Source organism: Ranitomeya imitator, chromosome 2, assembly GCF_032444005.1.
Source record: "Ranitomeya imitator isolate aRanImi1 chromosome 2, aRanImi1.pri, whole genome shotgun sequence".
NCBI classification, from domain to species: Eukaryota; Metazoa; Chordata; class Amphibia; order Anura; family Dendrobatidae; genus Ranitomeya; species Ranitomeya imitator.
In genome coordinates this window covers 580,361,429-580,376,624 of record NC_091283.1, presented here as the reverse complement: position 1 = coordinate 580,376,624, position 15,196 = coordinate 580,361,429, and the positions used below count along the sequence as shown (strand labels likewise).

The following is a 15,196-nucleotide window of genomic DNA, read 5'->3' as shown; positions in this document are numbered from 1 at the left end:
GGAGAGGCGTCACCTGACGCTCCCTCTCCCCTCATTCCCCACTCTGACACTGCGGGTGTGCGATGACGTCATCGCGCACTCACTGTGTGTCAGGCAGTGCAGCGGCAGCCCCGAGACAGAAGCAGGGAGGGAGCAGCGAGGCTCTGGAACGTGGAGAGGTGAGGAGTGTTTTTTTTTTATTTGTAACTATAACAGTGAGTACTGGACTATGGGGCCATTCTTGGGGGGCTGTGCTGTATACTACATGTCTGTGCTACATGGCTGTTCTATGTACTATATGGCTGTGCTATATACTACACGGCTGTTATATACTACGTGGCTGTGCTATATACTACGTGGGCTGTGATATATGCGATCATGAATCATGTTATGTGTTAAAGGGGGGGGGGGAGGGGGGGCACTGAGACTCTTTCACCCGGGGCCCTCGAAAACCTGGAGCCAGCCCTGATCGGACCCCTTGGGTGGGTGACAGGGGTTATCCCAGTTACATCTGTCACCTATCCCCAAGCTAGGTGGCACCTGTTTGTCTCAGACCCCCCACCTAGCTCAAGACCTGGGGCCCAAAGTGCACTATGCGCCCCCAGCACCCTGCTGCCAGTGAGAGGACCACTTGTGCACATGCTCACTAGGGCTCCAGGTCCTGTGTGTGGAGGGGTCCCAGCGCAGGACCCTCAGCATATAGGTGACAGATGGTGTATACATGGCACGGCAGCCATCTGCTATCAGTATAGTTCCGTGCAGGCTGCACCCCAGTATCAGCGCCCTGCGGCGGCAGCGACCAGGAAGCAGTGACTAATCAATCCTCTCTTATTTCCGGCACCCAACGGGTTAGTGACGCCAGGGGAGGGGATGATGGACGTTCAGCTCCACGTATCACAGTGAGCACACCAGCAGCCAATCGTTGGCCTCCTTTTTAAACGTTCCCTATGAGCCCAAGCCACTTATCACCTTGGTGACTACCGAAACAACGCACACTGATTGGTGGAGTCAAAGCCTTTCACACAGGCGATTGGTTGGCGAGAACGAAGTTTAAAGCTTTCAAACTGAGAGCGGTAGGATCAGTGGTGAAGCGTCCGGAGAGGAGAGCGCAGCTCGGCAGCAGTCCCAGCCTCATACACTAATGGCCTCACAGAATGTAGATCCAGCGGCGGCGCCTTCCGCCACTGCCCGGAAAGGGACGGAGGCCGGAACCCAGGCGGCCCGCGGGTCTGTCGGGAAGAGGTAGGAGAGGGGGGGAGCGGGCACCCGGGGTAACGCTGCTGCCGGGGGTAACGCTGCTGCCGGGGGTAACGCTGCTGCCGGGGGTAACGCTGCTGCCGGGGGTAACGCTGCTGCCGGGGGTAACGCTGCTGCCGGGGGTAACGCTGCTGCCGGGGGTAACGCTGCTGCCGTGGGTAACGCTGCTGCCGTGGCCGGGGGTAACGCTGCTGCCGTGGCCGGGGGTAACGCTGCTGTGTTGTGTTGCAGGCTGCAGCAGGAGCTGATGACGCTGATGGTGAGTACACGCTGTGCGGCGCTGCCGGGGCTGCGGATTGGAGGCTCACTGTGCTGTGTTGTCCGCAGATGTCTGGAGATAAGGGGATCTCCGCCTTCCCCGAGTCCGACAATCTCTTCCGGTGGATCGGGACCATAGACGGAGCTGAGGGGACGGTGAGGAGGCGCTGTGTGCGCGGGGGCTCTGCCCACCCTGTACCTGCGGGCATGTATGATATACGGGCTGTGGGGAAAGGGCCTTATTCCTTCCCATCCCTGGTGGGCGGTCCTGTGGGTGAGTGACAGCTTTCTCTACCTGTACGCAAGGAGCAAAACCAAAAAACTGACAAGAGACCTAAAAAATATGTTTTAATATAATGATTAAAACCAAACAACGATAATACCATATAGACCAATAGTAGAGAACCTGCAGGATTTAAGGTCTCCGGTGTGTGTGTGTGTGTATATATATATATATGTTTTTTTTTTTTTTTTTTAAATCGGATTTTTTTTCAATAAACTGCTTTTTGAGGAAAATATCTTACCATCCAAAGGTTCTTCCATCATGAGATAAAGCTGAGTTGTTTAACTCAGTAGAATAAAGGCTGTATATGTGTAACATTCACAATGCCATGCTCTTCCAGAGGTTTCTGTAGGATTAGTGGGCAGTTTCTCTCCTATATTATCACAGACGATCGCTTTACTTACACAGTTCTCAAAACTGAATTTGACTCCGCAGAGGTCCCAGCCTCTTCTTCACGGCAAAAATGTTACAACATGAACAGAGTTGAGAAAAAGATCTTAATCCTATTGTTCTACAAACCTATGAATACAGAATCAACCCCTTCAGTGCCAAGTCCAGCCTCTTCTTCAACATCATGAGAAGTGCGGTGATGAAGATGAGTCATCTTCATCACCGCACTTCTCATGATGTTGCCTCATTCGCACCACCAGGCCTTGCATCTCTTTGTTGCATCGTTTGCATTTTGCACGCATGCCTGCCTTACCAATAGGCGAAGGAGCTTCATTAAAATATTCCCAAACTGGGTCTCTTTTACGGCCTGCTGCCATTATAACGAAAGAATGAAATAAACCTCAGATCGTACACACAAACAGATCCAGACTTGTCTGTCTGTGGCTATGCTGCAGTATTGTGCTCAAAGTTTCACTTTCATTTTCTTGTCTGCTTGCCCTTCCTCCTCCTCACACTTAGATTCACATTCTTCTTGTGTTGTGCAGATCTATTCCACTCCAAACAATCGGAAACATATTGTCTAATTTCTTGGACTTGGCACTGAAGGGGTTGATTCTGTATTCATAGGTTTGTAGAACAATAGGGTTAAGGTCTTTTTCTCAACTCTGTTCATGTTGTAACATTTTTGCCGTGAAGAAGAGGCTGGGACCTCTGCGGAGTCAAATTCAGTTAGGTAGAAACCTTGATTTAAATCACTGATTTAAATCAAGCCTTACTGACTAGTGATTTAAATCGTGATTTAAATCAGTTAGATTTAAATCAAATCCACCCTGTTTTATATCTATCATTTTTTTTTTTTTTTTTTGCCAGAAAAAATATAAATATCGGAAAAGGCTAGGGAAGATAGACGTGCCTATCCCTAAAAGATTTCCCTTCCTGACAGCGGAGGTTGGCACCCTGGGATACGATATGGCGCCCCCGCTCATTGTAGGCTGACCCTAGAAGACCCTAACAAGGTATCCCTACCAAAAAGCCACCACCAAAAACTCCACCACAAAAAAGAAAAAGTGTGATAGTGTAAACTAACAGTGCTGCTAAGTGCTGGCTATTGGTGCAGAGGTAGCACAAGTAAGCTAATATTCAGTTCACTCTGGCGTATAACGTGAGCTGAAGATGAATAATGGTGCTTACAGAGATTAATAGTGATGTTATATTCAAATATCAAGAAAATCTCAAAAAAATGCTCTTATTGTGTAGTGTGCAAGCACTACAGAGAGGAGAGACCAATATAGTGCCCAATATGTCCCAAGTACATTCACTTTGATATTAAGGACATAAAAAAGGTCTCAAACCCCTCTATATGGTATTGCCCTTTCAGAACAGTATGACTTATATGGATGACAAAATAAACAATGCTATAGAAAGTAAGTCACATCTGAAAGTATTGGCATTACTGCCATAATATCAAAGGCATAACCACCAAAAAGAATGCTCATTAGAACGCACCTCATATGATAACTCATATATGGACTAGATTTGTCATACTGCAGACTTTGATGAATGCAGAAATAAACGAGTTAGTTACTCAGTTTTATAACCTAATGGCATCACCGCCAGATAAGAAAATTCATTCAGATGTAATGAGGGGCATCCTCGCCAGAGATAATAAAATACTTGATGGCATCAACGCCAGAAATATATGCACGGAGTATCGATCACCTGGTCACAAGGGCTAATAGGTTCACATATAAGGGCATCCCCGCCAGCTAAAAAAATAGTTTGCAGATAAATACTTATATGGCATCAACGCCAGAGAAAAAGAAAAGGAAATGCCCAAATAGTCACCTAATCAAAATCCCAATGGCATCTTCGCCAGACAAAAACAATGTTTCCTGCATATAGAGGCACCATTGCCAGGGATATGATTAATCAGGGCAAATAGCCCCTCAACCAGGACCGGTATGTACTCCACACAGTGATAAACAGGTAGTCAAGTAAAGTTAACGTTTGTGCTTAATAGCCAACAGTATTCATATGGCGTAATGGACGAGCGCCAGCCCAACAGCACATGTGTGTACTTTCAATGCGCTTATCTCAAAGAGACTGATGTCTCATCTGACGCGTTTCGCCCCATAAGGAGGTCCAGAGGGGCTCATCAGGGGATTGCCAATCATAGGCATAAGCAGCGGGCGATGTGGGCGCTGCACGCGGTCCAGAGAAAGCTGTCAATCACTGGTAGGACCACCCTCTGAAGATTAATGAAGCCATATCAAATTTATTAACAGAAATGTTCAAATATATAATGGCGAGAGGCAGGGGCGGAAGTGCCAATCCCTTTGGGCCGGTCATGGAGGGGTATAAGAGTAGACAGGACCACAGGACAGGTAGTGGCTACATGAGTGTATTGGTGACGTGTGGCAGGGGATAAGAGGATGGCCTCAGCTGGCGTGGCTTCCTCCGCTTAACAAGTGTGTGTGTGTGTATAAATGATTGGCCACACCGAGCGCCTGTACTTGGTTTGCACAGTCATTCTGTGCTGACAGTCCCTGTAAAGTGGTTGTCTGAGACTTTTATATCGATGGTCTATTTTTAAAATAGGTGATCAATATCTGATCGATGGGGGTGCGACACCCAACACGCTTGCCGATCTGCTGTTCCCAGTGCCAGTTGAATGTGTACAGCACCACTAATTGCATAGTGGCCGCGATCAGGTACTGCACATTTCCCCCTATTCAAATCAGTAAGGGGCAGACGTGCAGTAGCCGGCAGCAGCCACTGATGGAGCTGTGCAGCTCAGCCCCACTAGCCACCAGGATAAGGTGATCAGCGGGGGATGTCCGGTGTTGCATCCCCACCAACCAGATATTGACCATAGGTGTAAAAGTCCCAGACAACCTGCTGTGACACTGCACAGCTTCTAAAGATGACTTATTAAGTTTGCTGTTTGGGGGGTTTGACATACTTGTGGAAACAGTACCTATATGGCCGACCGACCGTTTGCCTACCGGATTTTGATGGTCAGGCTCTTGCCTGTTGTGAGTGAAGCAGTGCTCCTCTAAGTTGGGGTGCTCTTACTTTGGCTGATTATTGAGCATTATCAGGAACACTTGTTTCCCAATAACAGACTGCTGATCCTCGCGCAGCTCCTTACAGAGTGTAGTGGCCGCGGCAGTGCATCTATGCTGAATTTTAGCACCTGGCAGTGGCTGCTACTCTTTGAACAGAGCAGCTGAGCACATCTTTATTCAAAGTGTTTACATTCAACCATGGGTTAAGCAAAAAAACAAGCTGATCAATGGGGGCGCCTCACTAATCTGGAGCTAGGCCATCAAATCCCCTATGCCCGGATTACCCCTTTAATGGTCACAGGTCAGCCAGTGGAAATATGGATAAAGGTGCATGCACACAAGATATAGATAACCTGAACTAAAAGATTTGTACTTCTAAAGTTCATATCACAAGGCCTCATTAAAGCGCCACTCCAGTGTTTTTTTATTGCATGGTTGGAGTGGTGCTTTAATTGTAAGTTCCCTGTCTGATACTCGCCTTCCAGTGTGTTTCACCGCCGCTCCCGTCAATCTCCGGCAAAAAGTGACCTGCCTGCAGCACCAGTATTTCATGGAGTGGCGCAGAGGTCACTTTTACATACCGTATATACTCGAGTATAAGCTGAGATTTTCAGCCCAAATTTTTGGGCTGAAAGTGCCCCTCTCTGCTTATACTCGAGTCACGGTCGGCGGGTGAGGGGGAGAGAGCGTGTCACATACTTACTTGCTCCTGGCGCTGTCCCTGCAGTCCCATGGTCTCCGGGTGCCGCAGCTCTTCCCCTTTTCAGCGGTCACGTGGGACCGCTCATTAGAGAAATGAATATGGACTCCACTCCCATAGGGGTGGAGTCGCATATTCATTTCTCTAATGAGCGGTAACGGTGACCGCTGATAGAGGAAGAGGCTGCGGCACCGAAGACCAGCTGTCCGGGGGAAGGAGCGGGACGCCGGGAGCAGGTAAGTATTACATATTCACCTGTCCACGTTCCACACGCCGGGCGCCGCTCTGTCTTCGCGTCTGTTCAGGTCAGAGGGCGCGATGACGCATATAGTGTGCGCGCCGCCCTCTGCCTGATCAGTCAGAACGGAGAGACGCCGGGACGAGACGCCGGGAGCTGCAAGCAAGAGAGGTGAGTATGGCTTTTTTTTTTATTTTATTTTTTTTATTGCAGCAGCAATGGCACAGCTTTATACGGAGCATCTATGGGGCAATAATGAACGGTGCAGAGCACTATATGGCACAGCTTTCTATGGTACATCTATGTGGGGCAATAATGAACGGTGCAGAGCACTATATGGCACAGCTATGGGGCAATAATGAACGGTGCAGAGCACTATATGGCACAGCTTTCTATGGTACAGCTATGTGGGGCAATAATGAATGGTGCAGAGCACTATATGGCACAGCTATGGGGCAATAATGAACGGTGCAGAGCACTATATGGCACAGCTTTCTATAGTACAGCTATGGGGCCATAATGAACGATATGGAGCATTTATTTTTGAAATTCACCGGTAGCTGCTGCATTTTCCACCCTAGGCTTATACTCGAGTCAATAAGTTTTCCCAGTTTTTTTTTTTTTGTTTTTTTTTGTGGCAAAATTAGGGGGGGTCGGCTTATACTCTAGTAGATATGGTACAAGTCTGATGGTCTCGTTCTGGTTCTCATTGACTTACACTGAGAGCTTGTGATGCAACTTCTCACTCCTGGCCACTCAGAAGCTGCTGTGTTACAAGATGGCGCCACAGTGAAAAACGGGGAACACATCGGAGGGTGAGTATCTGACCTGGGACAGAGGACTTAGATTTAAAGCGCCAGTCATTGGGGCTGCTGCTGTATAAATACAAATAATGTTCTACTTACCGTAACATGACATGACGCACTGCCGCTTCTAGCACTGTTCCAGTCTTGGACCCATTTCCTTCAGCCAGTGTGACAACATGCTTTAAGGCTAGGGGTATATTTTAATGGGATTTTTCATTGCTCTTCCAAGAGTGCCAGTGAACATGAATTCCTGTAAAGTAAAGCATCACTTGCCTCTATGAACCACTTCTAGCCCATTGGGGTCCATCAGACCCAGAACTGTTGCTATCCGGTCTATAAGTCACCTAACTGACGCAAGGACAGGATGGCGTTACTTTTCACCCAGCAAAGACCACTGAAGCGGTGCGGCTCAGAAATGAGGAATCCGTTCTCTATTTTCCAACAGTTCTTCTCCTTTGGTCTCTTTTGAAAGAGGGCTGCTGCTTTCTGATTAATCTTGATGAGCTGCACCTTCAGGTAGTTTGCAGTCCGCTCACCATGTCCTATGAGGAACAGATAAAGGATCTGGGAATGTTTAGCTTTCCAAAAAAGGCTGCAAGGAGACTTAATAGCTGTCTACAAATATCTGAAGGGCTGTCAGTGTAGAGGGATCATAATTCTCATTTGCACATGGAAACACGAGAATCAATGGAATGAAATGGAAAGGGAGAAGATACAGATTAGATATTAGAAAATTTTGACAGGGTGATCAATGAGTGGAACAGGCTGCCACGAGATGGTGAGTTCTCCTTCAATGGAAGTCTTAAAACAGAGGCTGGACAGACATCTGTCTGAGATGGTTTAGTTACTGGGGGTTGAATACGAGGACCCTGGAGGTCCCTTCCAGCTCTAACATTCTGAGATCTTTAGTTTGTAACTTGACAAGAAGAGGAAATGTGGGAATCCAGGTGCCGGTATTCATTGTCTTTCATTTTTAGGTTTATGAGAGCTTAAGGTACAAGCTGTCTCTGGAGTTTCCGAGTGGCTACCCCTACAATGCTCCCACTGTGAAATTTATCACCCCGTGCTTTCACCCGAATGTGGACAGTCATGGGAACATCTGCTTGGACATCCTAAAGGACAAATGGTCGGCTTTATATGATGTCAGGACCATCCTGCTTTCTCTACAAAGCCTTCTAGGAGGTGAGATTTGTTCCATCTATTCCTGACTCTGTGTATAGGTTGACATGAGTAGTCTTGTGATAGATATGACTGTGATTAGTGATGAGCGAATATACTCGTTACTTGAGTTTCTCCGAGCATGCTCGGGTGTCCTCCGAGTATTTGTAACTGCTCGGAGATTTAGTTTTTAACGCAGCTGCATGATTTACGGCTGCTAGCCAGCCTGAGTACATGTGGGGGTTGCCTGGTTTCTAGGGAACCCCCACATGTACTTATGCTGGCTAACAGATGTAAATCATTCAGCTGCATCGATGAGCACTAAAAATACTCATCACTAGTTATTTGGCATACTGAATTCTGCGCTGGAGCATGGCCGTAATCTTGTGTTCTCATGGTTCTCTGCGCACATCCAGTGGCTCTTCTCTCAGATAAATTATTTACTCACTTCTGAAATATGAATGTCTGTGTGCAGATGCACTGACCTAGACCAGTGAGCAGGGTGCTGGTGGGCTCTGGCCGGGGCTTCTGCACTAGGGGCGGCAGACTGCCCTTATCAAAGTAGGCAGCTCTCGATCGGATGGTATACCTTGCCCACATCTCGGCATCACAAGACCGCTGTGATGAGTCCCTGGATTGGATACAAACTGGTTTGTGAGTAACAAGGTTGAACTTGAGTCTTCTTTCGTGGAGAATGAAGCCAGCCTTACACATTAGAGCTTTGGTCTGCTGACTGCTATCCCTGCCCCCTCTCCCATACACGGTGCGCTCTCTCGACCCAGCCCTCCTGTATTCTCTGAGAAAGCCGCTGACAGACATCTCTGGGAGAAGGAGATCATGCCCCATAAACATCAGTGTTGGCCCCATTGGTCTGTAGTGGTGTTCAGCTGACATTAGTCTGTGTATGGTGTACATTTAGATTATACTGTCTAATCTAAGATATTCCGTGATATTACCATTGAAATGAGAGGGTTTGGGGGTCTCATTAGACAAACGTGTTTTGTGGCACCTTGGAAGCTGACAGATCTGTGAGGGCACAATTCAGTGTTCTTAGTATTCAGTATTGCAGTCTAAGGCCGGGTTTACACGTGATCTCACTGTAATCGGATGCACGAACTGACTGGGGTCTCCTGACTCAAACGTGACCTCCCCTTTGAATTTTAATAAGGCTGAGTTCAAGTCAGGAGACCCGCGGCCGGTCTGTGCACCGCGGCTCCAGGGCGTTCAGAGAAACACAGATGTGATCTTGGGCTATGAAGTGCTATAAGAAACTGGTGTCACTCTGCTTTCAGAACTGCTCACATTTGTGACGTGTTCTCTGAACAGAGTTAATCTCTTGAGCATTTTGTGACTTGTGCTGTTTTTTTTTTTTTTTCCAGAGCCCAATAATGAGAGCCCCTTGAATCCACATGCTGCAGAACTCTGGCAGAATCAGATAGGTAAGCGCCCAGCTCCGTATACATTGCCATTAGCGTTATTCATCGGGATCAGATTGGATTTAGTCTCCATCTGTAGTTTTCACACCACACAGGTGTTGTACGTAGTTGTAGATTATCAAATTTTTGGACTGCTTTCACAAGTGGCATAAATATTAGTCAATAAGCCTGCATAAGATTCAATATCCAACCGGTCGCTCCTTTCTAACAGGGATAAACGTTTCCTGTTCTGCTGATCACTGCGGCTACCAGCGGTCAAACCCCCACAATCCACACGTTATCCCCCCCCATCCTGTGTCTAGGTGGCCTTGTTTCCACCACACAACCCCTTCTCACTCTAATAAATCATTACCCTCCTATATTCCTGCACTGTGCTGACCCGCTGCTATAGTAATCTTGTTACCAGGGATTTTAGGAAATGTCAACCATGTAGATTATCTCTCCCCCTTCCCCGTCTCAATCCTGGGGTTGGTCTATTTACTACCCAAGAATTCTATAGCTTTTATGTTGAGACTTTTCTGTTCTTGCAGCATACAAGAAGCACCTACATGAGCAATACAAGAAACAGGTGAAGGAGAAAGACATCTGATGTGCCAGCTGTATGTTTTGCACTGTACATGACTGCTGTAATATATGCCTAAGTTAATACGAGTTTTCTTTGTTTGTACAATATAAGTGGTTTTATGATTGTTTTTTGGAAGTGCGCTCTGTTTACATGTGTCTTGTTGGAAGCGGAGTTAAATAAAAAGTGAATATTTTTACATCATTATTGCAAGCTTTGGTCTTTGTCTTTGTGCAGTCCTCACCCAATTATGGTGCATGTTACTGATTAGGCTATGTGTACACGATGTATTTTCACGTGTGTAATTAGTCCAAAAATGCAATGGAATGCTAAAGCAAGGTAATGCAATGACAATCCTGAAATGTTGTGCACATGATCTGTAAATTTCCATCCGTATTTATAGCGTTTTATTTCCTGCGATTTGTCAAAGGGAAATGTCAGAAGGAGGAAGAGTGTGTGTGTGTGTGTGTGTGTGTGTACACCCAGGTGTTGTCTGATGGGACTACTACTCCCGTCCGGCTACATCTTTTAGTCACATATAACACCGCATGAGCCGATGATGGAAGAATAGTCTCATCATCTGGCGCTTGTGTTCAACTGTTAAAAAAAAAAAAAATGTACATACTCGCCAAACACCTAATCCCTGACTACAAACAACCAAAAATAATAAACCAACATATACCTAACTTTTCCATCATAGTCCATTTTAATACAAAGTGTCCCACGTCGACCTCACCCAGCTCAGGCGATACTGTGGGAGCGATTACCTCCCGTCAGTGTATCACTGAGCTGCCGTGAGTTCACCGGAGTACATCAGCTCCGGTGATCTCACGGCACCACTGCAGGGGAAAGTTCTCACACAGTGGTGCTATATAAGTGAGAGCACCGGAGCTGATGAACTCCGGTGAACTCTCACAGCGGCTCACTGATAACACTGACGGGAGGTAATCACTACCGCAGTGTATCGCCAGGGGCCGGGTAGAGCAGTCACATCTCCCGATGTGACTGTTCTACACGTCTGATCGATGTGGGACACTTTGTATTAAATGGACTCAATCAGACAGAATAGTAAATGTTGGTTTATTTTTTGATTGTTTGCAGGAGACAAGGGCGTCGGGGAATTAGGCGTTCAGTAAGTATGGTAAATTTAGACTCCATAAAGGAGTCTGTGAGATTATTTCATATAAAGGACTTTTTTACCCCTCGCCACGACAGCACCCTACAGGAGAGAGAGGGATCTGCCCCACAGGAACAGGAAACCTACAGAAAGATAAAAGGGGGCGGTCCGCCTTTCCTCCTCAGTTTAGGTTTCCTGTTCCTGCGGGAACGACAGGACTCTAGAAGCTACAGAAGTACCTGGGCATGCACGCCGCCTGTGCAGTCTCTTCGGAACGGCAGGGGCTGCAGCCTGGAAGCAGCGTCGGGGGAGTTCCGCTAGACGGCTCCCTCCTCGTCTGGGAGGCATACAGATGGCCGGGTCTGGAGAAAGCCGCCCGGCATCTGCATTATGCGGCGGCTTCAGCGTGGGAGTTCCTCACCCGGCAGAAGGGGTGAGTGAGAGGAGCTTCCTGCATGGCGGTCCGGGGACTGGAGGCCGCTCCGCGCGCGCTGACTGCCATTAGCAAGTTCACCCCGGAAGTAGATGCTAAACTTCCGGGGTAAGCAGGCCGAGATCAGCGGTGGGGGTAGCGTGAGTTCGCGCATGCGCAGTACCGCTTAAAAAAAAAAAAAAAATGGCGCTCTATATAAACTGGCTAACCACTGTTACCTGCGATGCAAGATGTCCTCTCCAGGTGCCATGGATCCTGCAGCAGGAGACCCAGTTCCCTCCAAGGACCGCTCCAGCAGAGGATCATCAGATGCCGGTCGAAAGAGCGACACAGTGGATAAATCCAAAGGATCTCGGCCGTCTGATCCGGTAATAAAAAGCTTCACTGGGTGAGTTTATAACTCTGCCTATTAAGCTGACGCCGTCTCACCTCCTTTCTCTCTTTCTCCTCCTCTCGCTATGTCTTATCTGGATCAGGCCAAAAAACGACAAAAAAACAAACATAAGGAATGCGCCTTATGTAGCCAGCCCCTACCAGACTCATACCCCAAAAAACTCTGCAAAGATTGTATAGCAGAAACCACACAAGGAGTAGCGGTGTCTATTACGGACTTACGCGCCATTATAAGAGAGGAGTTAAAGGCTATGTCACAGGATAAACCACAAAAAAGTAAATCCAAAAAGCCAATACCTTTATCAGACTCTGATAGTGAGCAAGCCGTACTCTCAGATATCTCTATAGCCTCTTCATCATCATCATCTTCAGAAATTGAGGGACGTTCATGTTTCCCTTTAGATAGTGTGGATAATCTAGTGAAATCAATAAGAGACACTATGGGGTGTGAGGAGACAAATGGCGCACAAACCACGCAGGATATAATGTTTGGCGGAGAGGAAAAGGAAATGCTTTCCAGTCATTTCAGCAGTGAAAGCATTAATAAAAAGAGAATGGGAGAAACAAGATCAGAGAAGTTTTTTGCCCTCGGCGTCAAAACGGAAATACCCGTTTAGTGACGATGAGTTACTTACGTGGACCAAAATCCCTAAGGTTGACGCAGCTGTTGCCTCTACCTCTAAGCCGTCCACATTGCCTGTTGAAGACGCGGGGTTACTCTCAGACCCTCCAGATCGTAAAGCCGAGTCGTCCCTTAAAAGATCCTGGGAGGCAACTACAGGCATATTTAAGCCAGCAATAGCGAGCACTTGTACCGCCAGGTCAATGCTCATCTGGATTGACCAGCTAGACCAAAGCATTGAGAATAAAATGACACGGGAAAAATTACGAGCTGCTATTCCCTTAATACGAGGTGCAGCAGCCTTTATGGCGGACGCGTCTGCAGATTCTCTCCGCCTAGCAGCTAGATCCGCAGGTCTGGTAAACAATGCAAGACGGGCGTTATGGATGAAGAGCTGGAGAGGGGACGCACAATCAAAATCTAAGATATGCGCAATCCCATGTGAGGGTGAGTTCCTCTTTGGAAAAACCTTAGACGACATACTCAAGAAGGCAAAAGACAGGAAAAAGGCTTTTCCTGATACCTCTATTCCCTTTTTATAGGAGAGCCTTTTAAGAGAAGGCCATTCGGCAAGAGAAGGCAGACGGACAGGTCAGCAACATGGTTCCCTAAAGGTACTGTCACACTAGACGATATCGCTAGCGATCCGTGACGTAGCAGCGTCCTCGCTAGCGATATCGTCCAGTGTGACAGGCAGCAGCGATCAGGCCCCTGCTGGGAGATCGCTGGTCGGGGAAGAAAGTCCAGAACTTTATTTCGTCGCTGGACTCCCCGTAGACATCGCTGAATCGGCGTGTGTGACACCGATTCAGCGATGTCTTTGCTGGTAACCAGGGTAAACATCGGGTAACTAAGCGCAGGGCTGCGCTTAGTAACCCGATGTTTACCCTGGTTACCATCCTAAAAGTAAAAAAACAAACAGTACATACTTACCTACAGCCGTCTGTCCTCAAGCGCTGTGCTCTGCTCTCCTGCACTGGCTGTGAGCGTCGGTCAGCCGGAAAGCAGAGCGGTGACGTCACCGCTCTGCTTTCTGGCTGCCCGGCGCTCACAGCCAGACCAGAGAAGCAGAGCGCCGAGGACAGACAGCGGTAGGTAAGTATGTAGTGTTTGTTTTTTTACTTTTTAGGATGGTAACCAGGGTAAACATCGGGTTACTAAGCGCGGCCCTGCGCTTAGTTACCCGATGTTTACCCTGGTTACCGGGGATCGCTGGTCGCTGGAGAGCTGTCTGTGTGACAGCTCTCCAGCGACCAAACAGCGACGCTGCAGCGATCCGGATCGTTGTCGGTATCGCTGCAGCGTCGCTATGTGTGACGGTACCTTAAGGAAGATAAACAAAGAGGTACCATGTTCAGAAGACCCAACCCCCCCAAAAGAAAGCAAATACTGAGGATATAACCATTCCAGTAGGGGGCAGATTAAAATTTTTCACTCCCCAGTGGGAAAATATTACAACTAGTTCGTGGATTTTAAATATAATCAGAGATGGAATAAAATTACAATTCTCTCGCTTTCCCCACGAATCATACATTATAACATCTCTCAGCTCGCCTATACAACAGGAGGCCCTTGAAAGTGAAATCCAAACCCTATTATCAAAACGGGTTTTAGTCCAAGTTCCGGAAGGACAGGAGACTAGAGGATTCTATTCTCCTGTATTCTTAATTTCCAAACCCGATGGTTCATTCAGAACAATCCTAAACCTCAAAAAGCTTAATTCATTTATTAAAAATGATACATTTAAAATGGAGTCTATAAAATCCACCATAAAGCTACTCTTTCCAAACTGTATGATGGGGGGCATTGATCTAAAAGATGCTTACTACCATCTCCCTATTCATGACAGATACCAGAAGTTCTTCAGGGTAGCGGTGACAATCAAAGGCAAGATTTGTCATTTCCAGTATGCAGCCATGCCCTTCGGCCTTTCTACAGCGCCAAGGATTTTCACCAAAGTGATTCTAGAGGTGATGGCTTATCTTCGCCAAAAAGAGACATTAATTGTGCCCTACTTAGATGACTTTTTAGTCATCGGAAATTCAGTTTCTCAGTGTGCTGACCGTTTAGCTCATGCAGTTTCATCTCTACAGGATCTAGGTTGGATAATCAATATCGACAAATCCAGACTGACTCCACTGTCACTTCAAGCGTTTCTGGGGTTCCATCTAGACTCCATAACTCAAAAATGTCTGCTCCCTCAGGTAAAAATCTCACTCATCAGACATAGTCACAACAGCAATAAATAATCCTCACATGACCCTAAGAAAAGCCATGTCATTACTGGGATCTCTTATTTCCTGTATCCCTGCAGTCCAATGGGCACAATACCATACCTGGACACTGCAGCACCAAATCCTCCAAGAGGAAAGACGGCGACTTAGCTTAAATGCAAAGATAACGTTGTCCCAGGAAGTTTTATCTTCTTTAACGTGGTGGCTGGATTCTAACCATTTGAGTGGTGTTCCATGGGTAATAACACCATCTCATACTATA

At 47.2% G+C, this 15,196-nt stretch overlaps 1 protein-coding gene across 1 annotated transcript; it reads left to right on the top strand.

The window, feature by feature from the left end:
• The first annotated feature begins 969 nt into the window (after positions 1 to 969).
• UBE2C (ubiquitin conjugating enzyme E2 C) lies at positions 970 to 10,339 on the top strand. Its single transcript, XM_069752223.1, has 6 exons — positions 970 to 1,221; positions 1,468 to 1,495; positions 1,564 to 1,650; positions 7,957 to 8,161; positions 9,517 to 9,576; positions 10,104 to 10,339. Exons 1-6 carry the CDS (start codon positions 1,121 to 1,123, stop codon positions 10,160 to 10,162), a joined length of 540 nt encoding a protein of 179 aa, XP_069608324.1. The 5' UTR covers positions 970 to 1,120; the 3' UTR covers positions 10,163 to 10,339.
• Positions 10,340 to 15,196: the final 4,857 nt, after the last annotated feature.

Excerpts from the sequence above, each read along its gene's own strand:
- UBE2C (XM_069752223.1), top strand. The coding sequence starts at position 1,121 with ATGGCCTCACAGAATGTAGATCCAGCGGCGGCGCCTTCCGCCACTGCC. Across the intron at positions 1,222-1,467 it reads CGCGGGTCTGTCGGGAAGAG|GCTGCAGCAGGAGCTGATGA; the intron begins GTAGGAGAGGGG and ends GTTGTGTTGCAG. Across the intron at positions 8,162-9,516 it reads TCTACAAAGCCTTCTAGGAG|AGCCCAATAATGAGAGCCCC; the intron begins GTGAGATTTGTT and ends TTTTTTTTCCAG.